Genomic DNA, 25,545 nt, shown 5'->3' on the forward strand with positions numbered 1-25,545 from the left:
TCAGGCCGTTTCATTAAAAAAAACCTATTTTAGAATGAAAACTTTGTTTATGAGACACTGTATATTTACCAATACTGTCAACAAAATTATTATTTTCAAACAAACACGTCTTATCTTAATTTTCTTTTCATATGAGTTACAGAGGCCAATAAAATCTTGTGTAAATAGAGTTGGGCAATACACACTGTATATACAGTATACACCCTTTAAATCTAAACGTAATTTTTACTAAAGCAGTGGCTTAAAACAATAATTTACAAGACTAATTCCACATTGTTACATATAGCAGGCATGTTAAAGCTTCTAAGAGATATTACTGTAGTATATACCTAATGCGAGTAAATGTGTTCAGCCGTTATGCCTTTTATAGGGTAATCATTTTGGAGCAACATGTTATAGGCTCTGGAAGATATAGGATCTGATCTAGTAGTTCGTTTAAGATTACTTAACTGAGCCGTTGATATATGAGGGCTATAAAACCTTATAAAAGTGATATGAGTTTTACAAGGATTGTAAATTTCTATTTACGAGCAGTAGTCGAAGCTATTTTATATTATTTTACAGCTTTACGCATGATATCGACTTTAGGTCAAAGTTCGGCTCATATCGTAAATATGTAGTCACTTTTAGGAAAATAAATGCCTAATATTATATGTGAGCAATTCCGAGTTCTTATAAAAACCTTTTTTAGAAAATTTCATCGATTGAATTTCCTTATTAAATTAGACTGAATATTGAAATAGGTTAGAAAATTTTACGAAATTGGATTTTTTTTATAAAGGCTGTGTAGAATAGTGAGTGGGTGTACATTTATTGGGTTTTTCGATCAAATTTCCATAGGATGAAAGAATATTTTTTTAATGTCGCCGTCTCATATACGAAAACTGGAAGAAAATCCCCGTTAAACTGACAATTTAGAAAAAAAATAATATCTTTAACTTAAAATGTCCGCTAATTAATGGTACATGGAAAAACCACAGACTCCTGATGTGAAAATATTACGATTTAACTATATTTACCTATATCCAAAAGTTGATATTAACTGAGATACAGGGTGTTAAACTTAAAACTTTTTTTTTGTTTTTCCCCAATAACTTTAACAAAAGTTAACTTTTTTCACAAAAATTTATAGTTATGGGTTTTTTAGGTCGAGAAATTCGTTTTTTTAACAAATTGAGTGTACAATGTAGAGGGCGCTGTCTACGACATCTTTGTCTCTTTCATAAGGTCATAACTTTTTTGTGCTTAACTGTATTCAAGTTTTTATTGAACATAATACTTTTTTCATATTTTTTACGTAAAAAAGGTATACTAAGTTAAAGTCGCTCAGAGTTACCGTTTTGGAGATATTTGTATTTAAATTATTTAGTGCACCATGCACTCGACCCCGGCTGAATAATTAATATAATCGGGAAATAATTCGCTTTTTTAAAGTAAGCTATGAGAAAGCAAATGAACTTTAGAGACGCAGCTGTTAGGAAACCGCCATGTTGTTGTTGTTTGTTGATTAGTTTAAAGTTGTCAGAAAATATTTAATTAGTGTTTTCTGTGATTTTGCATCCAGTTTACTGTTTTGTTGAATTTTTAAATTTTTCGTAAGTTGAGAAACAATGCCGAGTCACAATCTTTTTTCAAATGCCGAAATGAGGGATATGTTGTGTGTATTCGCAGGCAAATTTTAATGGACGCGAAGCCTATAGACGATATTCAGAACTCTATCTAAATCGAAGACAACCTGCTTTCAAGATCTTCAAAAATCTTTACGATCGATTAGGAGAAACAGGTACATTTCGTCCTAAACGGAATTCCGCAGGGCGCCCGAAGGTTATAACTCCAGAACAAGAAGAAGAAATTCTGGTCCGCGTGGCTGAAAATCCGGAAATAAGTGCAAGACATACTGCTGCGGCAACTGGAGTAGGCAAGTCATCTATTTGTAAAATATTTCACGAAGAGGGTCTTTATCCGTATCATTTCACTCCTGTGCAAAATTTATTAGAAAATGATTTTTTGCCCAGGATAGAATTTGCCCGTTTTTGCCGTGCCCAAATAAATACTGACCTCATGTTTCTGAATAAGATACTATTTACTGATGAAGCAACGTTTACACGTAGAGGCATTAAACACACATAAGTGATAAACACACATGGGCATTACAAAATCCACATTCAGTACACGAACGTCATTTCCAACATGAATTCAAAATTAATGTATGGTATGGTATAATCGATAATTATTTATTGGGCCTTTTCGAACTACCGCCCAATTTAAACGGAGAACTCTACCTTGAGTTCCTACAAACACATTTACCAGATTTTCTCGATGATATTCCGCTGGACATAAGGCAACATATGTATTCCATGCAAGACGGAGCGCCAGCACACTTCTCTAGAGCTGTCAGAGAGTATCTGAACAACCGTTTTCCTAATCGCTGGATAGGTCGTGGGAGCCAGAGGCCATGGCCGGCGCGAAGTCCCGATTTTAACCCGCTGGATTTTTGTGTATGGGGCTATATGAAGTCGCTCGTTTACAAAGAAATAGTGAATTCCAGAGAAGAACTATGGCAGAGAATTTTATATGCTGCACAAAAGCTACGAAACGAACAATTATTTTTTTAAATTAGGAGATCTTTCAGCAAAAGAACTGTTAAATGTAGTGAAGTGAATGGTAGACATTTTGAACAGTTTTTGTCAAAAGCAGATCTATTTTTTTACTAAATCTCGCCACAGTTTCAAAATAAAAAAGTTATCAGTCGCATAGTTAAGTTTGTTTTCGTTAATGTTATTTTCTTTCAATAGATTTTCTAGTGTCATAGTTATTTTAAATAAAGTTAATTAAATGATAATCTAATTTTTGTCTGCATTATTCTCAATGACTTATACTAAAACTTTATTTATGATGTAAAAAATGATTGGTAAAGAGTAACAAGACATTATTGCTTGCTTGAGCTGTTGTACTAAATAATTTGAAGGCAGATATCTCGAAAATGGCGACTCTGAGCGACCCGAAAGTAGTATACCTTTTTTACGTAAAAATATGAAAAAAGTGTTATTTTCAATAAAAACTTAAATACAGTTAAGCACAAAAAAGTTATGACCTTATGAAAGAGAAAAAGATGTCGCAGACAGCGCCCCCTACATTGTACACTCAATTTGTTAAAAAAATTAATTTCTCGACCTAAAAATCTCCTAACTACAAATTTTTGTGAAAAAAAGTTAACTTTTGTTAAAGTTATTGGGGAAAAACAAAAAAAAAAAGTTTTAAGTTTAACTTTTTAATTTTTAACTTTTGGATATAGGTAAATATAGTTAAATCGTAATATTTTTACATCAGGAGTCTGTGGTTTTTCCATGTACCATTAATTAGCGGACACCCTGTATATGTCAAATGATCATATATGCTGTCAGCTCGAACTACGAATATTTCAGCACTACTAAGTTACAAACCAGGCTAAAAAAGAAAGCTTGAGCGCTTTTGAAACTAATATAATAAATGCCCTAATCAAAATAATATTCAAAATATATATAATTACGTATAGGCACGTCCTCGGCCACTAATCCAGTACGCCACCTGGAAGCAAAGCAACAACCATAAGTGACTAATACCACTTGTCCATCCTGACAAGTAACTAAATATCCTAATAGCTAATATTCCACCATGAGATCATGTAAGGAAATTTGATATCATCTCTGTATATAAGGCCTGGTTGGGCCACTTTAACGTTAATAACACCAAGTAAATACTGAGACTGAGAGAATTTAATAACATTTAAAATTACAAGGGTCAAAGTAATACATGCGAGATAACATAAAATTAGGTTATGAAATACGCAAATAAAATATTTTTCTGACTAAAGTGCAGACTCGTAGGCTAGTTCTCTCACACTGCTGAAAACGACAAACGAAAGGATGTCGAAATACCTGCGCGCGCTGCGTTTTCCGCTCACTAGTCCAGCACCACAGCCATCTTTACTCTAGCCGCGAACATCGCAAGGCAACACCGCGAACCGCTTATGCTTCCGGATCGATTTAATAGCCGTATTTAACGGGACTCGGCAATGATTTTAATTTTTTTTACTAACAGAAATGCCCGTTTTGTTGAAGGCATTATGCTATTCATTGGAAAATAGATTTGATATGATTTTTTAACTTTATTTTCATAATATCAAGATTATATTCCAATTTATACAACAAAAAAAAATTTACCTCTGGATGTTTACTTATTATTGATCAAATTTTTTTTTCGCTTTTTTCGAATAATATTTCTACATATGGTAAATAAATGGTGGATACAAAGTTTTAAATTGTAAATTAACATGCAAAGCCTGAATTATTACATATTATACAGTGTGGTACATAATAAATGTGAAAATATGATTGTTTTAAATTGAAAGTTAAGTATCATCAAAAATGTCGTCAAAAACACTTACAGAAATAAGTATGAGATTGGGTGATTTTGAACACAAAATAGCCAGTATACAGGGCAGATCAAAGCATATTATCAGTTTTCTTAAAGTAAATATAGGTAGATATGGTTGCCTCCATCTATAATCCGTTTTGGTCACCTGTCAAAAAGCCAGCTTTTGACTAGTCAAAGAATGGAAATAGCAGGTGGATGGTTAATTTTATGGTTATCAGTAATCACATCTAAAACTTCAAAACAATTTTTCTGTACTAAAGAAATTAAATTGTTGGTAATTGGCACCATCTCTATTCCTTTAATTTTATTAACTGGCAAAAGTTTTACAATTTCTGAAAAATTTCCAAAAGAAGAACATATCATGAAAGCTAATACAGTTTGAGCTAATGAAGTATCATTTGCAGCTACACCAATTAGACTCTTCCCTCGATAATCCAATCTTTTGGAAATATATATTTCATCAATTAATAAGTTAACTACTTTTTCTGTGGATGTTAAAGAGCCAGATACAATGTTTAAATAATTTGTGGTAACATTATTGATTTTTTGTGCATTATTAATATTTGGTGATACATCAATACTGGATGAAAGGTACTGCAAGTGTCTTTTAGTGGGTAGTGTGAAAAAGTCTCTCAACATCTCATAAGTGCAAGGCCAGGAAGTATATAACATAAAAGACATCACAATGGTTGATGGTGAATAACGTTTATGCTTTGACAGGAGATTTCTTTGATCAATTAAAAGTAAAAGCCTGTTACAAAGATTGTTAGTTTTCTCAAATACGTCCTCATTCCAGTCCTCATTATTATAATAATTGGCTAATTCCGAGGCTGATTCCAAATCACAATTATTATTAATTAAAATAATGCCTCTCTTTAAGCAATTTACGCTTTTTTAAAGAATATCGCTAAGCTGATGGTTCACAGCTAGGTGATTTATATCTAGACAACAAATTCTCTAGCTGAGACCACCTATTTAGTTTCAATTCGAAAGGTAAAATCCAATTTAGGTCAATATGGGTCAGTTCATTCCTATTTATAAACACTTTTACTTACATCATATGAAAATTTGTAATAAGATCTGATTGTTCAAATTCAAGATTGTTGAGTTCAAGACGATGTTCGTGTTCTTTATTTCTTTCTTCTAGACTCTTTCGAGGTAGAGGAACTTTTTTTGAAAGATATCCAGGTAAATTTGGAAAAATTTGAGGAACTGCTGAAGGAACTAATCGAGTTTTAGTAGGTATTTTTGTTATTGTGCCATTTGGCAAAAGATAAATATCCTCCCGAATGATGTCAGTGGGGGCAAAATGCTACAAACAACAGAATGCTTAGTAGGAGTTCAGTTGTCTCTAGGAATTGCTTTCAGCCATTTATCTTTAATTTGCTCATCTTTAGGAAAACCAAACACTGATTCAGCTCCCTCGCCTCCTGCATCTAATGAAGTTTTGTAATTGGATTTGCATCCAGGGACACAGCGTGGACTTGGCATGTTAAAAATGTACAAATATTACACAAATATTATATAAACTTACCTACTACCGGCTACTACAACTCCTAACCCTGACTTAAACTACTTACTTACCACATATTGTTTACAAGTAAGGAGACAAATACCTACACCAATTTTCCATATTTCTCCCTATGTATATTAAGCTATAAAGCAATATATTATTATCCACAGACTAACCAAATAAATGAACTACCACAAGTTCAAAATACAAGTCACAAAACTATTTTAAGCAAGAAAGCCAAGAAACACACAATAATAACAAACCCACTTTTAAAACGTCATTTAGCTAGCCGGCCGGTAAATTTTGTTCGACTTTTAGGTTCGATTATTTAAATAACTACGCAAAATCCACATTAAACAATATAACTAGAACTTAGAGTAGGTTTTTAAAATTGAGTCTTAACGTTAGTAATTTAAATTTAAGCACAAAAATCCGGAATTTTAAGAGAGAAACGAGGTAAACACCCACGGAAACCGCTGCGATTACCTACTAATATATGCCAATATATGGGGTTATGGGGTTTCCAAGATGGCGGCGTCGATCGACTCGCTATGTTGCCGATGTGATGATGTTCGTGGCTAGAGATAAAGAAGGTTGTGCCAGTACACAGTTCGCGAGGTTGCCAATAGTGCCAATTGCAAGAACTGAACACTTTTTGAGGCAGCTTTTACAGCTGCCAAGAAATCGATTACCGCAGCTATCTTGACTGTTACTCATTCATGTTTTCTTTTCCATCTTTACTCTCACAATCAAACATCTCTTGTTCTTAATTCAGCCAGCGCTAAGCATGGACCAATTTACTTATGCTTTCTTTCCCACTAACTTTCTGCACTTCATATCCATATCTATTATAATCCTATATGGTCCGGTCCCCTAATCTTACTATCTACTGTTCATAAACAAAATTTTTTACAGCAAAAGTTTTTATTTTACCTGAATTCTCATTAATTATTTACTTATATTTTTTACTTGCTTCTTCTCTTATTTTGAATAAAGACTTTCTCATATTATCATCCTCTAAAGATGTATGCAATCAATTTTTTAATCGCAATGAGTAAATTTAAGTACCAAAAAGTATTTCTGTTGGACTACTACTTGAGGTTTTATCTTTTGTAGTATTTTAAATCCACGTGAATATATTTTATTACAAACCAGACCATCGATCGCTCGAATACAGAGCTGCAATTTCAGGTGAACTTGGTATAAACTGTCGAAAGTACAAAACTTAAAGACTAACGAATAAATGTATAGGACTTTTGAGAATTCAGAAATAACTCAGCGGAATAATTTTTGAAACACAGTACCATGGGAACAGAATTTTAGTTTTAAGAAATGTGAAATATCTTAAATTAAATAAAAATCCGATTTGTGACCGAAGACCGAGACTTTAGAAATTAAATAGAAGGAATCAGTGTAGCATCAATAAAGACAACGGAAAATTTAATTTGTATATCTATAAGAGCTTTATCAATAGCCCTTTGATAAATACAAGATACAAACAAGAATTCGTATTAGCCATCTGGAGTTACAAAAGTCTCAATGCAATTGTAACAGGTATATGGTTAAAGACGTAGCAAAAGTCGTAAAATAAAAAGAACCAATAATGCAATTAACTTGGTCATTTATTAATTATTGGTAATGAATACGTCTCTCCAATACTATTTCGAAGGAGTTCACAAAAGTTACAGCGACTTTTTATGCGACCGATATTAAATATCCGCATAAGAAAAACAGCTGGCTTGAATAAAATTGCCTTATAAAAATTATGAAACCCGAAAACGAACAATTTTACCATCAGAAATTTCATTCGCCGTTATCCAGATAAAGTTTTTCCAAATCATTGGATAGGTAGACGAGGGTTAATTTAAGAGCCACCCTAATCGCCAGATTTAACTCCCCTCCATTACTTTTTATAGGGATACTTAAAAAGTGTATGTGACTAAACCAGCGATTTAAAAGAGCAAATATGCCAGGAAGTTAGAAATATTACTCCAAATGGCATTGACAACGTTCAAAAAGGATTTGAAAATCGCCTTGGTTATTGTCAGGTTATTAACGGTGCTCATTCGAACATTTATTTTACATGGGCATTTCTTTAATTTTACATTTTATCATCATTTTTCGTTTAAAATCGCTTATGTACCCACTATTCATTCGTACCATATCCATATAAAAAAAACGCGTTCTTTCTGATTCTGCATTTAAAAATGGTGGTTTCTATTCAAATTTCTATTCAAAAAGCATTTTGATAACGGAATTTCTTTTTTTTCGAGTCACCCTGTATTTTTAATTTCCACGTAGAAAAACCATAAACCCAGTATTAAAATCGACGGCTTCGGGCATTTTTTTCAGAAACGGCCCATTTCATTTTTATTGAATTTGTCCGCTACTTTACGGATGCACTGTATGTGTTGCATCTGTATTAAACAAAGAAGAAACAATCTTACCAATTCTGGTGGAATTATTTCCTGTTTCGAAACAATTAGGTGCAATATATCCACAAATTTTCGATAAATGGTTGTTTTATTTTGTATGGCGGAATAAAAGCATGACGCTTTGAACTAATTTGATGATCAGTTGGAAATAGCGCCAGCCTTTTAGTGAGACTCCAGAGATCTCTTAGTGCAATGCAAAAATTCTTCAAATCGTGTATTTGCTTATCCACCAATTCAGGAATATTCCAGTGTCAAAGAACTGCTTCCTTGAATATGTCCATAAGAACAACAGGTTTTAGAAATACATTTAAAAAATATGTGCGTATATCCTTCCATGGTTTGTCTTAATAGTTTAGAGCGAATAAGCCGATCCGCGAGCCGCGGCTCAGAACCCTGTTTGGTTAGCTGGATAAAGGCCATGCTCTCGAAACGTCATGTATCTGCCCAGCTCAACAACGAGATTGTGTTGGCGGCTAGGGGCTGCCCGCAGGGAGGAGTATCGTTCCCTACCTTGAGGTGCCTTGTGATCGACAGCCTGATAAATCTTTTAAACAATGCTGGCCTATACACACACAGGCCTACGCTGATGATCTGGTAATCCTTTGCCCAGGGAGAGACGCCGTCTCAATGCGGGGCCCTATGATGAGAGCCCTGCGTATGGTGGACATATAGTGCCTCTCGGGGGGTCTCAGGATTAACCCCAAAAAAGCAGAGCTCCTACTATTTACGAGGAGACGTAACTTTGGCACGCCCCCTGTTATATTTCTAGGTGGCGTGCAGCTGCATTACTCCAGGACAGTTCGATTTCTGGGAATCGAGTTAGATCCCAAACTCTCCTGGCATGATCATGCAGACACTAAAATGAAGAAGGCCACCTGCGCGCTATGGGCCTGCAGGCGGGCTTTCGGCAATACCTGAGGTCTCCTTATGCATGTCTCAGCATAAGGGTGTGCAAACCCTTTTTACTGGTACACATATTCGGTGATGTAACTGCTTCAATATAAAAAAAAATGTGGACTGTATTTTCAGGAAGCGCTGGAGTCGGGAAAAAAAGACACTGCCGATGAGAAAATTCCTATAATACACTATTTCCAGCAATTTACACTTTTTATGTATAAGATTCAGCATTTTGCTGCCTTAAAATATAAAATAGAAAACTAAAAAAGATTTCAGTGCGCTTCTTGCCGACTTTTAGAATGCACTAACGAACAACGCCGCTTACGCGCCCAAAGTCAAAGTCACATCAATCACTTGTCACTAAAATCAAACCACTGGCATAGCGTCGCGTCATAGGCGTGCACATTACTTACAAATTCTAACACAATTCAAAAATACATACAAATAAAAGGTTGTTGGATTTGTTTCCAACAAAGGGGTTCCATGCGGACGGCGCCAACGAGAGCGCTTGAGACTCTGTTGAGCCTTCCGCCTCTGGACCTCGTTGTGCAATTCAAGGCAATGAGGACTGCGTACAGGCTATACGTCCTCGGCGAACTACGTGCTGGCGAGACCGGTCACGCAAAAATTTGGTCACGGGCCATACAGGAATGTCCTCTCCTTCTGATGGGCAGTGACTGCATGGCTCCAGTGACTGTGGACTGCGAGGGATTCGTGACGCACATTGCAGGCAGAGAGGAGTGGCAGCATTCCAACAGACCTGCATTGCTAAATAATGGGACCATCTGGTACACAGATGGCTCCAGAATGAATAACAGAGCTGGATCAGGGCTTTGTGGTGGGATCCCACATACCAGTAGGGCATACTCGCTGGGGGAGCACGCCACTGTCTTCCAGGCCGAAGTATTCGCTGTATTAAAATGCGGACAGAAAATCCTAAGCTGCGGACACCGCAATACAGCCGTATCAATATCCTCGGACAGCAGAGCTGCCATTAAGGCTATCACGGCCGTGGCAGTGGATCCACCAAAAGGGAACCCACCGAAGATGGACTGACAGGCCAAAACGCACATAGGTGGGTCCTCTGCCTGTCTCACCAAAAATCAACTACGCCTAAAGGCTAAAAAGACGCGAAATTCGGCTAGTGACAGGTCTTTTAACCGGTCACTGGCACTTAAGAAGCCATCTCCATACTATCGGTATTGCGGACAACCCGGAATGCCGATGGTGCTGTGAGGAGGATGAAACCGTTGACCACTCACGCGCGCCAGGTTCAAATACTTGGGTAACACTTTCAGTGTACCGAGTGACTTTAAGTCCTTCAGACCAGAGAGCCTTATCGGTTTCTCTAAGGCCGTTGGGCTCTGGTAACCCCCGGTGGGGCATGACGGGTCCATGAGGAGAACTATATGCACAATATGGCACAACTGCTTCGGAAGCCCACTGTTTCGACAATTCAATTCAAGCCGATTCGCTGCTTCTCCTTTAAGTTTACACGATAAACATTTACTTCTGTTGCAGCTCCATTTGTCAGAATATTTTCAACCATGATATTTTCGACCACTTCTGACGGTAAATTGAAACATATCTTTTTTTATAAAGGTTGTGTAGAATAAAAAACTTCCAAAAATCTTTCTTGAAAGTTTTCGTTTTATAACTGGCAACTTAAAAAAACAATGTTCTAAAATACCGCCATAATATATTGTTTCCTAAAAGAAGTCAGAAAATATTATATATATAAAATGTCCTTGCCTAAGCTAAAGCCTGAACAAACTTTATGTTTATTTAGGATTACATTTTCAGTCCACTTCTGCTTCACTCAGAGAGTATCACGACTGAGATTTCATTTTAAACCATTTCCCAAGCTCCAAAAATCACCTTTAGGGCTTTAAACAATAGGACAGACCCCAAAGTAATTGCTTTATAGGGTTTAAAGGCTAGTTTTTGAAAGACATTGCAAATCTCGGAATTTACTTTTTAAATCAGACTGCAGCTTCCTAAATATTTCATTTTAGATCGTCTTCTTGTACAATATACAATCAAATTTAGGAATCTGATTAAATTGATTTATTATAAAACATGCAAAATCTCCAATTTGGAATAAACTATCGTTAAATCTACATTAAATATTAAATTAATTTATAAACAAATCCTGTAAATATTAGCTGAGTAGCTCAATTTTACGTTAAAATTACTGCTAGCACTTAATATTTCCAGAATTTTTCAGTAAAGCCGGTTTTATTTTATGATTTAACTTCCTATTTTTTACACGGAAACAAAGTGAATAATGTATTCGGTGTCATTTCGGTTTCAGCCAGCGTGCCGGAAATTAAAGAGTGTAAAAAGGAAATAAGCTTTAAGGAGGAAGGCCGATTTTCGAAGGACGACATACCGGCGGACATAATCGAGTTTGACAAGCAACACGATCTCCCAATCGATTGCATGTGGGTCATCACTGTCAGATATAACTGGAGGGTAAGTCACTCTTTTTTCGCTAAATATTTTTTTTGCCTTAAAACTATTTTTTCCTATTTTTTCTTTTTTAGATTTCTTTTCCATTTTATGCATTTTTACTACTGACAGGCTTAAAAGTTTCATTTATTGATTGCTAATAAGAATCAAAAAGACAATGAAGCTGATTATAATAGTAATGATATAATAGATCCTTGATATCTCTCAATGTCTGATCGAGAACGAAAACATAAATTCTCAAAAAAAAAACATTTGTTTTGTAATTTGTGCCTTTTTTTATTTACGCTAAAACAACAAAAATTTAGTTGGTTTTGTTAAATTACTCGAAAAATTAATAACAGTTAAATAAATAACCAGAAAAGTTACATAGATAAAAGCTCTTGCTGCAGGATACTAAAAAAACGTAGTGATGCCGACAATCCGTACTTTTTTTGTATTCAGAGTTGCAAAAAGTTGAAAAACTTAATAACTTATGGCATCATAGCCCAGCAAATGGTAAAAAAATTATTTTTAACATAAGTATAAACGTTCTTAAATCACTGCAAAGATTTAAAAAAACAGCATTAGTATTAATTAATTGTGATAAAATTAAGCCTTGATTTCTCCCATCGCCAGTATGACGACTTATGCACATATATTCAACAAAAAGTTTTGCATCGCCCTAAATTTTCAAAGGTTTTTTTATTGGAAAAACATATTAAAACTGTTAATGTATTAAACAATGAAAATTCTATCCTTTAATTTTTTTTTATTTTGGAATATTTTTTTAATACAAATTTAAATTAAAAAGTAGTTCCCTACCCAATTAGCAATTTTTCGACGCGATAACGTTAAAAATTGCAACACAACGTTGTATTGTTACGTTTTCTTAACCGTAGAGACAACCCCGTTTTACACCAATTTGAAAGAGATTTTTTTGGTTATCTCAACATTACGCAGTGATTACCCGTTAACTTTTTAAACGCTTTTGCAACGTTTTTACAGTAACTGATTTTTGGACGAATGGACGCCATAACGACAGAAAAATTAATTACTTTTTTAACAATAAACTAATAGATCAAGCAGCTACTCCAAAAATACAACCTTTTTAATCCATCTTTTGAACAGTCCTTATTAATATTTGTTTTGTATGTAGTTTAATATAGTGAATTATACGGGTAAAATAGGGTAAATATGCCTATGATGGATCCCTGCCCATGATGGACCACTAGTTAAATATTTAAATTTACCGCGCAAGATACATTTTCGTCGCATTTGTTAGGTTGATTAAAGCTTTTCTTTAGTGGTTTATATGTACTCGTGCAAATATAAAGTGATTTTATCAAAATAAACAGAAAAGTTAAAATTGGTAAGTACTGATATAACAAAGTAGGTTAACCTAATGTTAGATAATTTTTGTTTTATTTATTTTTCTCACTGCTGTAGGAAAACTGTTTCGTTTTAACTACCGCGAAAAAATTGAGGTTATGGCAAAGAATTTTTTATTTTTTTTATGTGATTTGTGCTAAACAGCGTATGATGGACCCCTTGAAATTGTCTTATGATGGACCAGGGGTCCGTCATTGGCAACAATATACAAATTTAATTATTCTATAGATATATTTTTTTCTATTTAGGTTGAAATATGGCATCCAAAAAAAGGCAACAGTGGGATGAGGATGACATGCGGCAGGCTATTGAGAATGTAAGAAATAGCAATATGGGCTTTAAGTTAGCAGCCAAAACCTTCAATGTACCGAAGACAACTTTAAGAAGACATTTGGCTAAGCGGCACTGTTCTAAAGGATATTTGGGAGGACGAAAAGCAACGTTCTCTAAAGCCATCGAAGAGGAGATTGCCGAACATATTGAAATGAAAAAACGATTTTTTAGACTAACTTCTAAAGATTTGCGACGGATGGTATTTGAAGTAGCCGAGAGGAATAATATAAAACATAATTTTAATCGGAAAACAAAAATGGCAGGTTGGGTTGGAAGTGGGTTAGGGGATTTTTAAGACGTATATCTTTGCGATGCCCAGAAAGCACGTCATTGGCCAGAGCCCAGGCTTTTAACAAGCCAAATATTCAAGCCTATTTTCAAGCACTATGTAATACTCTAGAGCAGTTTAACTTTCTTCCGGAAAACATATATAATATGGATGAGTCAGGTTTGACCACAGTCCAAAAGAAATGTCAGAAAATTTACGCTGCAAAAGGACGCAAGCAAGTTGGGGTACTCAGCAGTGCAGAGCGGGGGCAACACGTCACTGTAGTGTGCGCACTGAATGCCATAGGTACTTATATTCCACCTGCTCTTATTTATCCTCGTCAAAGAATGAATGATGAGCTTATGACTGGTGCTCCCGCTGGTAGCATAGCTTTTGTGCAAGAAAAAGGACGGATGAACACTGAATTTTTTTGTAAATGGCTAAAGCACTTTGTAAGGTATTCAAAAGCATCTAATGAGAACTAGGTTCTTTTACTTTTAGATGGCCACAGTAGGCATAAAAGGCTTGTCTCTAGACAGTTTTCTAAAGAAAACGGGGTTGTAGTATTTTGTTTTCCGGCGCACTGTTCCCATCACGTTCAACGTTAAATGTCAGATTCTTTCGTCCTCTTCACACCTATTTTAACCAGGAAATCCAATTATGGCTGCGTCAAAACCCAGAAAAGGCAGTCACACAATATAAAATAGCAAGCCTTCTTAATCGAGACTTTTTGAAGAGTGCTATTCCATCTAACGCAATAAATTCATTTAAAAAGACGGGAATTCATCCTTTTAATCCCGATATTTTCGAAGATTGGGAGTTTGCACCAGCTTTAGCAACGGATAGGCAGATTCCATTGGAGGCTCAACTCAGTACCATCAAGTTAGACATTCACAATCAACCAAGTACTTCTTTTCTTAACACCTCTTCATCTTCAGTTTTAAGTATGTCACTGAAAGAAATTTTACCTCCACCTCAAGCGGTACCTCGGGGCGTTGAAAAAAGAAAATGCAAAACTCGTGCAAAAACTGGTCATTTAAATTCCACTCCAGAAATTCAAGAACTCAAAGAAAAAGTTATTGAAAAGGAAACGAACTTAAGAAAACAATAAGGTAGGGCAGTAAAACGGCAACTTGTCATTGAAAATGACAGTTCTGACGAAGATGAGTCTATCTTGGAGGAATTCCTTAAAAAAGGTAAAGAAGACATATATGATGCCAGTTGCATTTACTATAACGAGTTATTCTCTCACTCACGTAGCAAAGAAAAGTGAATTCGCTGTCAAGTATGTAAATCGTGGTGCCACATTGAGTCTGCGGGTGTTAGTTACCGTTGCAAATCATTTATTTGTGAATTATGTACTTTGAGTTTATATGTATATTTTTGTACCCACAAATTATTTTTTTTTATTAAAGCTTAAAAAAGAAGTTAATAAGATAAAATAATATTTATTTACAACAGGGGCCAACATGGGCACATAATGTGCCATTGATGGACTCCTCATATTTTTTTTTAAAGGCGTTTATTATTAAAAAAAAATATATATTAATACAAAATTCACTATTTCCTATATTTGACATCCAGTGATAGATTGATTTTTGTATAAAAAAAAATGGAAACAACAAAACTAAAGAAATGGTAACAATAATTTCTTAAGGGGTCCATCACCAGGCACACTTCCCCTACCTGTTTTGAAAGATTTACAAGCACTTAATTTATAAACGGAACATAGTTTACTGCGAAAAGATGTTATTTCTACTAAATAACACGCGCGCCCTGAATTTATAGCGGATTTCGAAAAAAAAGTATTTTTTTTTATTGGTAGAAACCCGTTGTCGTTGACCATCGTTGGCCTGAGGCAAGAGGAAGAACGGATGGACCTAACCTAAAATTCTAATATTTCAATTATTGTTTGCAGTTTGTTGCGCGTATGCAGCACGTTTTTATACAAACAAAAACTGTAACTTTTACAAAAAAATTCTTCAAAAGTTTTTCGAAAACTATAAACTCCGAGAGAGTGGAAGAACATTTTAAAGTGGTCCACATGTAAAAATTAATACAAACCTTTTCACTGCTATCTTCTGCCACTTGATTCTAGATAATCCATATCAACTTCAGGTAAGCTAGTTGTAGGCATTTTTGCTTCCATTGCAAGTATTTTTTTGCATCTGTAGTAAGTTGCAGAATATTTAATTGTAATATATTAATGTTGAATTGAGTATTTTTTCCTCCTCTTATTCTCTCTACCTTTTTCATCTTCTTCCTAAATCTCTTAACATGTCAAAAAGCTCCCTGTTTAGCGATGAGTGCTCAACACAGACGATCAGGCAATGTAATACCCATTCGCTAACGATGAGGTAACGTTGTTCTTACTGGGTTTTTGATTCGAAAAATTGTACACGTCTGCACATCGTTGTTTTAAGTATAAATTACTACTGCGACCATCTATAGTAAAAAATACGTTGTAAAAACAGTAGAGTTTTACAACAGATACGATACAGGTGCAGTACGTCGAAGTTTGGTCGAAACTAAACGTCGTTGCAAAACCAACTAAATTTTGCACTGAAAGCAACGTTGCAACTAGTGAAAATAAGATTAATTACAACTTAGGTGACTGCAAATTGTTACTTGGGTACCATCTTCATTTCTTCTTTTACGCTCGGTATCCCCTCGTAGATGGTGCTTACTGTAAGGTGGTAGAAGTTTTCTCATTTTTTTTGTCTGTTGGCTTTATTTAATTTATTCTCGAGTTTATCACTTCAAAACTATAAAGCAGAGCAGGAATTGCAAATTGCTGTATGCCTCTAAGCTGATTAAGGTGTGTATTTGGAATCAGCCTTAGTCGTTTTCTAAATTCTTTGGTTAGTTTTTCATTTACATTTTTATAGTTTATATAATCTTTGCCTTCTACTTTTAAGCATTTGTATGTGTTATTATCCTCAAGCTGTTATTAAGGTCTGTTTACTAGACCTAGCGCAGGTACGTTTTGCTGCACTTGACTGAAACGTGGTGCAATATGCCAAATCCCCTTCAGCGCCCGAGTCGAGACCGAACACAGGTGCGTTTTGCTATGAGGCTTACTGAAACGCGCTACATTATGCCTTGCCTCGTTTTGTACTGGTTGTAGGTACGACGAACATTTCATAAGAACAAATACAGATATATGTACGAAAACAACAAATATATTAGTGCCTTTCACTGAAAATAATTATTAATAAAACATGTCATTATAAGATATATACCTATGTAGGTATACAACAAAGTGCCTTTCACTGAAAATAATTAAAAATGAAACAGAATATTCTAAGATCTAATAAGTAGTAGATATGTTTACGATCTAATGACCTGTACCATGCGATTTTGCATTTGGCAAATTTTTTTTAACATTAGCAGCCAAGTTACGCTTTCGTTTGATCGTAGGCCGTGTGTCACTCGAAGGTGGACGTCCACATAGCAACCTTCTGCTACCTCTTGTTACTCCAGCTGTTCTTCTGGCGAGTGCGGTAGGCTGAACATGTATCGCTGCTCCTGATCGATGTCTTAAAGGAATATTCATTTCGAAGAAACTCAGAAATACGTCCCAACTTGCTCTGCTCTTAACCTTATCCAATCTTTTCAAACATCGGTTAACAATTAAAGAAGAAGTACCAAATTTTTGTTGTTTTATTTTTAGTTCGTCAACTAACATTGAGAAGGTTACATCGCCACTTGCAATATTTTCCCCGAGGGACATATCTACATATCTTCTCCAATCAGGCCACGATTATTATTTGTCAAGTTCTCATTTGTATTTTCTGGATATTCAGGAACAATTGTCGAATTATCGATTATTTTATTATTTTTTGTCATTGGCGTGTAAAATTATTTTTTGTTGGCCTTATCACCTAGTGCTAAGATTGCTATATGGAAACGGTCATCTGCAGTTGGCTCATTAATATCCAAGAAAAAATAATAAACACCAGCTTGGTGTTTGCACAGAGCACCCAATTTTCCACTTTCACAAGAAAAATAGCCGATTTGTAAATCTACATCATAGAGCTCGTTACTCTTTTCACTTGGTACTTTAAAGCAATATTCGTTTTGTCGTGCAATCATCTCTTTTGAAAGGTATGATGCCTTATGAATTTGTGCTTTAAGTGTAAGTCGATTTTTATCACAACGACCGTTGGCAAAATCTCTGAGACGGCTCACATAGTATTGTTCCATAACTGTTGATGAGAAATCAACGAGAGCAACGACATTATATGCTTTACATCTTCTAAGAACTATATCCTTGTATAATCGAACACTAATTTCGGAGAAATTATTCGTTTGATTTCCATGTGTTCTAGCATCACGGTAACACAGGGCCCAACTTTCTCGACGATTCCAGTAATTTGTTACATAAATTTTCCAATTTGGGTATTTAGCTGCGACTTCATTAGTAATAGCTTTTTAGAAATCAGATTCTGCTTTTAAATCTGAGGACGAGATTAATATCTGTTTGAAAAATTGGTACAGTACTGAACGATCTTCTTTAACAATCAAATGATTTTTATCACAAAGGTACCTCCAAACAGCTTTATGGAAAGCCAATATGGAAAGTACAAAGCAGCAAATTCGCTGTGGGAAATACTTGATTCAGGGCTCTCCTTTCCGCCTCGCTATCGTCGGTCATAAAGCTAAAGAGCTTTGGTTCGCTTTGTCCACCAAATCCATTATTGCCTATAACATTTTTAACAAGCTAAAACCCTGATACATAATCTATAAAAGTTTGCGTCTTGGTTATTATAATTGCTAATGGTACAGCTCCTGCAGCAGTAACTGTCAACATGAAGGTTATTGTATTATGTTCTGCATTGCAGGAGGCGGTACTGTCCACAAAAAACAATATCTCCTGCGTTTGATAGGTTATGTGCTGTCTTCATTAAAGGGGTGACAATAACAATAGTGAATGGATTTGTCTGAATCTCTACAGTGATTCCCAATTTTCCATATTCATCTTGTTTTTCTTTCAGCTTCTAAAAAATACAAATACAAGATGCGAAAGAGCACAATGAAATTTTAAAATGTAATGTATAAGCTACTACTGTAAATATACCTCTAGGACACCAACACCATCACGTGGTCCTAGGTGTAGTTTTCTCCAACTGTCGTACCAGTACCTGATTGTACGATATTTCGGATTCAATGATCCTTTAGCCAAATCCATTTCATCCATTTCAAGCTCTATTTTTGAAACATGATAATTGATAGCTTCTGTGATGCCTAATCCATTATCTAAATACGATTCAAAAATTATTCTCGTTTCGCGTGAAGCAGGCAATGCACCAAATATATCAGCACTGTCTATGCTATGGGTATGGTCGGTATTAATTGTAACAACAGCAGGTAAGTTATTCTGAAAAATATCTCAATTATAAAAGGTGTCCCTAACTAATTTCATCAGCTCTCTATTTCTAAGCTTATCGATATATTTTTTTTTATAATTAGGCAAATACATAATTTTTGGCTGAAATTGTTTTAAACTTACAAAGTGACTTTTTTAACTTAATGTAAATTTAAACCTGCTATGCATGTTTCATATCATCTAATAAAGCTTACCCCATGTAAGTTGTTGGGGGTTAAATATACATACACTCCTATTTTCAAAAAAAAAAAATCAAAAAACTACTTAAAAAACTTACACTGCATTTTTTGCTTGGTTAGTAGCTTTATTAGATGCAAAGAAACACACATAGCGAGTTTAAAGATATAACTTTATTTTAACGTAGTAATTTTTAAATTTTTTTCAAAAATAGGTGGATATACCACACCCTAATGGCTTGCAAGGGGTTTTGCCATATTTAGAAGCTTTATTTCATGCTAAGAAACACTCATAACGCGTTTGAAAGTGAAACTATTATTATTGGGTTTTTTTATATATTTTTTGCTATAGTCAGCAGCTTTATTTATTGCTAAGAAGCACTTAAAGCGAATTTGAAGGTACAACTCTAATTTTAGGATTTTCTTTAATTTTTTTAAAGGGATATTATATAAGGATATTTCACCCCAATGGCTTTTAAGGAGTTTTGAGAGTGTAACTCTATTCTAATTTTTTTTTGTGGAAATTATTGGTAGATATCTTATTCCCAACGACTTGCAAGGCAAGAAGTTGTGCTTTGGGTTAGAAACTTTATTAGATGCTAAGCAGCACATATTGCAAGTTAAAAAAATGGCTTTTAAATATGATTATTTACCTTTATATGATCATTTCTTCTTTTAGTCACTTCCGTTATTAATTTAACAACAATAGAAATTTTCGCTTCAAACTCCAAATTTTTCAACTTCCGGGAATTACTTGTTTTCTTTCTGTAGGAAGCATGATGACAAACATAATCTTTTCTAAAAAAAATTGTTTCCTATAATAAGCTCTGTATTATGCAAAAAAAAATGCATTTAAAATATTCTTGAAAAAATTTAATAGTAAACTGTGCAATTGTTTTAAATCGTTCTAGAACCGTCATTTTTTAAACTCCAAAAAAGCTGGTATGTTCGCAGAGGCGATCAGAAATTAGTCAGAGCCACTAACTAGTGTGATTGCAGTTTTCAAACCATTCCACTCTGTTTCGGGTCAATCAAATAGACGCTGATTAGTTTCTGATGCCACTACGAACGAGCCTTATTTTATTACATTGTTATAATTTTTTACCTGCACGTAATACGAGTTGATGCTGGCAGAGTAAGTCGTACTATCCACTTTGTCGAGGTTATTTTTGAGAAGACATTTATCCACCTATCGCACTCTTCAATCGAATTTAGCTCAGCATAAAGCATAGTAGTTTTATTATTAACATCTTTAATACGATATCTAAATATATCTGGCAAAGGATACGGTGAATCTATTGACATAGTTGAGCAATACGAAACAACAAGCTAATCAAAAACACAGAATGCACTAGCGCGCGGCAAACTGATTAAAAAAAAAATAAATGGCAATTGACAATATCCACCTCGTCTCAGTCCTTGTTGCCAAATGTACCTGCGCTCGGTCCAGACCAACAGTTAATTATACATCGCATGCGAAACGAGGCAAGGCATAGGCAAGGCGCACATTGAGACACATGCGACGCAACCCACGCAGAGCATCACAAACGTCGAAGTCCACGAAATTCGTGGGATGTGTCGGCTGCAGGCATATTGTTACACAAGCTGTGTTGTTTCCTGCGTAGTAGGTAGTTTTCTTAAATTAATATTCATGGAAAATTTATTACTAGACTTAAGTTTTGAGTCAGATTCGGACGCAAATTGGGAAACAGAAGTTTTGCTGTACGACCTATCTAAAAAAAGAAAGAAATCATATTGGAAAAGCAATTACATGAAAAAAAAGACAAAGTCATGACGAATTTAATCTGGCATCTGAATTTTCGGACTCAAAGTTTACAAATTATTTTCGACTAAATAAAAATCAGTTTAATGAAGTGCTCAATATAATAGAAGAGGCAATTTATTCTGAAGGTTGTAATGCCCAGACACCCATAGGAACAAAAGAAAAACCAGCTGTATTCTTAAGGTAAGAAATTTATTTAATGTAAACTAAAAATTTATTTATTTAAAAAAAATAACACTAGAATGCATTTTTGTTAAACTGAAAAGTTATGAAAAAATGATGCGGTGTCTTTGGACTGCGCACTGACTGACTCTGGTGCCTCTGTACCAGGAGACTGTAGGGGTGTGCTAGTAAAAGATGAATAGGAAGCATGGGAGTATGATGTTGAAGGGCTGCAGGTTTCCTGAGGTATTGGTTGAAGCTGGTGCAAAATTGGAGTCTGAGAACCAGTTTGTGAAAAAGTTTGTGTGTGAGAATTGAAGAAGTGCCTAACTGTAAATATTCAGCTTCTACTTCTGACACTGCTTGATATACTCTATTTCTTATAACATGTTGGTACGTAGCAGGCATTTCCCTTGTCATTTCATACATGGCCAAAAAAAACTTTTGAAGTCCATTACGTTGAGGTGTTACTGCCTCTTCACTGGCTTTTTTTCTTTCAATTGCCCGTTCTTCAGCTCTTTTTTCCCGCCGAATCATCGATTTCTTCAGTACGCCGGCTATATCATCTTTTTTCATTCGCTTATTTTTCTGTACAATAGTGTCCGACATTGATTTAGAAATACCAGAATTACTTATTGTATTTTTATTTAGCAAATGTTCGGTTTCGGTATTCTCCTCTGCGGACAAGTTTTCAGTGTTTTCATTTTCATGAACTGAAGTATCACTGTCTGCATTTTGAGACAAATCCTGTGTTTGTTCTTCTTCGCTTTCGAGATCTAGGTTACCCTCGCGTGGTCGATTTCCCATATAAGGGACTAGAAAATCCATTTGCTTCTGGTATTTCCAGACTTTTATCACGGCTGCAGCAGATCCACTTTTAAAAGTATTTTTCAGTCTACGTAATGCTTCACGACGACAACCTCGCAATTTTAGCCAACTTTATTTTGCCTCGCTTCCTGCAATAAAATATGAACATTTTTAGATTTAACTATTATAACATTTCTTCTTTATAAAATAATATTGATGTTTTTTTTCATTTACAGATATTTGGCGTCGGGATACAGTTACAAAAGTATAGCCTATAGATACAAATTGGGCGATCGCACGGTTTCCAATATCGTTCTTGAAGTATCAAAAGCTATTTGGGAAAATATGCAACCCGTATATTTACCACAGCCCACAACTGAAATGTAGCAAAAAATATCTTTGGAGTTTGAAGACAAATGGCACTTCCCATATTGCGTAGGTGCTGTTGACGGTAAACATATAGATATAAAGAAACCGTCAAAAACGGGATCCTCATACTATAACTATAAACATAATTTTTCCATTGTCTTAATGGCGAGTGTTGATGCTAACTATAAGTTTACAACAATAGATATTAGATCAATGGGAAGATTTAGCGATAGAAATATTTTTTCTAGTAGTCCATTAGAAAAAAAAATAGCAAACAAAACTTTGAATCTACCAGAACCCAGTGAACTACTAACAGTTGAAGGACTTTTGCCTTACGTTTTCGTAGGGGATGAGGCATTTCCTTTAACACAAAATTTTATGAGACCCTATCCAAGAAGAAATGTGCTTGGATTACAGATTGTCACGAGCGCGCCAGTGTGCAGAATGTGCTTTTGGAATTCTAGCTTCGCGATTTCGTATTTTCAAACAAGCATTTGAAATAAAAGTGGACAGTGTCGTCAGTGTCGTGAAAGGAGCTTGTATATTACACAACTATTTGACAAAAGAAAAGGTAAATACTTTGGACGAACAACTAGAAAAAATGCCTACATCTGAGTTACTTCGCTTACGACCAACAAATAGTAGAAGTTCATTGAATGCTTTTGCGGTGAGAGAAAAGTTTACAGCGTATTTTAACACGGATGGTAATGTAGCCTGGCAATTTTCGATAGCAATGTTTTCAGTTTGTATGTACACCGTAAAATGTTTTTAATTTAAAAATAAAACATCATAAACTATCCTAAATTGTTTTTATCTGTATATTGTATTATGTACTTACCGGTTTTTAATTTAACATGTTTAGCAATCGTGTTCCAGATGTCATCTTTTAGCTTGGATTTCATATATGAGGGATCATTTGTATCATATAGAACAGGAAATTTTCTGACAGCCTCAATAAGTTCTTCCTGCATTGTTTTGCCACACTCGCTCACGAAATCTGTGTCTCGAACACTGGGCGACACACGTTTTGTTTGGCACATTCGTGGCTTAAGCTGTGCTGCGTCCTAATATGCGGGCGTGCAATGCTAACTACATGATACAAAAACGTGGCGTGTGCTGCCCTGCGTGGGTTGCGTCGCGTGTGTCTCAATGTGCGCCTTGCCATAATGTACCGCGTTGCAGTAAGCCTCACGGCAAAACGCACCTGTGTTCGGTCTCGACTCGGATGCTGAACAGGATTTGGCATATTGCACCACGTTTCCGTTAAGTGCAGCAAAACGTACCTGCGCTCGGTCTAGACCAATCAAAACAGCAGAATTAATTTTATTGACCGAGGCAGATTTTACTTTCGACAGTTGTTAATTGAAAACGTTCTGATGGAAAAATTATTGAAACGCGTGCGTTATTAGATAGTGGTTCACAATCAAATTTTATTTCTACAAAAATGTGTGATTTATTGGAAATAAGGCCAGAAAGAATTGAACATATTGTAAAACGAGTAGGCCAAACAATTATCAATAATAATAAAATAATAGTATCCACCATGAACTTTAATAAAGAAATATTAAAAATACCAAGTTCATTTTATATAGCTAATCCTCATGTTAAGTTAGTTTGTAAAGATATTGATGTTCTGATAGGTTCGGAGATCTTTTAAAGAATTTTAACGCCAGGTTATCATGTGTTAGGATCTGACTTGCCCATATTAAAAAATACTGTGTTTGGATGAGCTGTAGTAGGAAAATTAGCATAAGGTGATAAATATTGGCAGAAAACTATAAGTTGCTTATCCATACTAGGAACTGAGAAACCCTTAGAAGATATTTTAAATAAATTTTGGGATATTGAAGAAATTAAAGGGTCAAAACTAAAACTAACAGTTTAAGAAGGTTACTGCGAAGAATTTTTTGAGAAGACGGTTAAGAGAAATACAAGAACAAAGAACTTAAAGAAGAAATTGAAGAACTTGGATATTCGAGAGATAAGGCTCTAAAAAGATTTGACTTAGTAGAAGGTAAATTTGTAAAAAATTATGGTTTGAGAAAAGAATATTCTCAATTTATGTTGGAGTATGAAGGTTTGAATTATATATGGATTTTGAAAATACGAAAGGATTTTTTTTCCGCATCATGCGGTATTAAAAACAACCAGTCTTACGACGAAATGTAGAGCGGTATTTGATTCGTCCTATAAAATAAATAATAATTTGTTTTTAAATGATATGTAATACGTGGGTCCTCCTCTTCAACATGACATTTTCTTATGTTTAATAGATTCCGTCTGCATAAATATGTTATGACAGCGGATGTTCCTAAGATGTTTAGACAAATATTAATTTCACCTGAACAGCGAAAGTATCAGAAAATATTTTGGCGAGCTAATAAGAGGGAAGAATTAAAGGTTTTCTCCTTAAATACTGTTACAGATAGTAATGCGTCGTCACCATATTTAGCTGCTATAAATGTTTGTTTCATTTAGCTGCGTAAAATAAAAAGGAATTTCCTCAAGTCTGCAACATAATAAGGAGAGATTTCTTTTTAAAAAAATTTTAAATTCTATGCCGGTTTTCAACTTGGAAATGGGATATGTAATAATGAAAATTTACTAAAAAAATTTGATCTTTTTGATAATTTAGATATTAATATCTTGAATATTGGTCAAGGAGGGCAAAACAAAACGTTAGGTGTTTAATGGGATTCCAATGAGGGTATAATTACTTATAAGGCTAATAACAGTAAAGTTTTTCTTCTAAAAATAATATCAAAAACATCCATTTTGTCAATAGCATGCCAAGTCTGTGATCCTTTGGGCTTAGTATGTCTCATCATAAGTAAGGGCAAACTTATAATTCAAGAGTTGTGGAAGGTCAAGATTGGTTGGAACAATAAACTCTTAGATGAAATACTAAAGATATGGTCAGACTTTCAAGAAGATTTGGGTCAGATTAACAACATAATAATTAAGATCCAAAATAGACTATTTTTTCGGAGTATGCTTTGGAAGTCCACCGATTTAGTTAGTGATGCTTCTGAAAAAGCTTATGGAGCTTGTTTGTGCATTTATTGTATTACGCCCTACAATTTGATTATTACTAATCTGTTCTGCGCAAAATCGAGAGTTGCGCCCATAAAACAGATTACTTGGCCGCGTTTAGAAC

General features: G+C 34.8%; 1 protein-coding gene and 1 long non-coding RNA gene across 3 annotated transcripts in view; one reads left to right on the top strand and one right to left on the bottom strand.

Annotated features, from left to right (window-relative positions):
- LOC126737743 (neuropilin and tolloid-like protein 2) overlaps nt 1-25,545 on the top strand; it is a 622,239-nt gene that overhangs the window by 499,241 nt on the left and 97,453 nt on the right. For both annotated transcript variants that reach the window (XM_050442771.1, XM_050442764.1), the window contains one exon: nt 11,576-11,736. In XM_050442771.1, the coding sequence (XP_050298728.1) occupies nt 11,576-11,736 (161 nt within the window). The remainder of the gene's footprint in view (nt 1-11,575; nt 11,737-25,545) is intronic.
- On the bottom strand, nt 16,871-23,719 carry LOC126737821 (uncharacterized). The gene is made up of 5 exons (XR_007661116.1): nt 23,227-23,719; nt 20,373-22,168; nt 19,921-20,065; nt 18,783-19,082; nt 16,871-18,702 (listed from the first exon to the last, which is right to left on the bottom strand). It is a non-coding gene; the product is annotated as an uncharacterized LOC126737821 (long non-coding RNA).

The sequence above is a fragment of the Anthonomus grandis genome, chromosome 1 (genome assembly GCF_022605725.1).
Source record: "Anthonomus grandis grandis chromosome 1, icAntGran1.3, whole genome shotgun sequence".
Taxonomy (NCBI): Eukaryota; Metazoa; Arthropoda; class Insecta; order Coleoptera; family Curculionidae; genus Anthonomus; species Anthonomus grandis.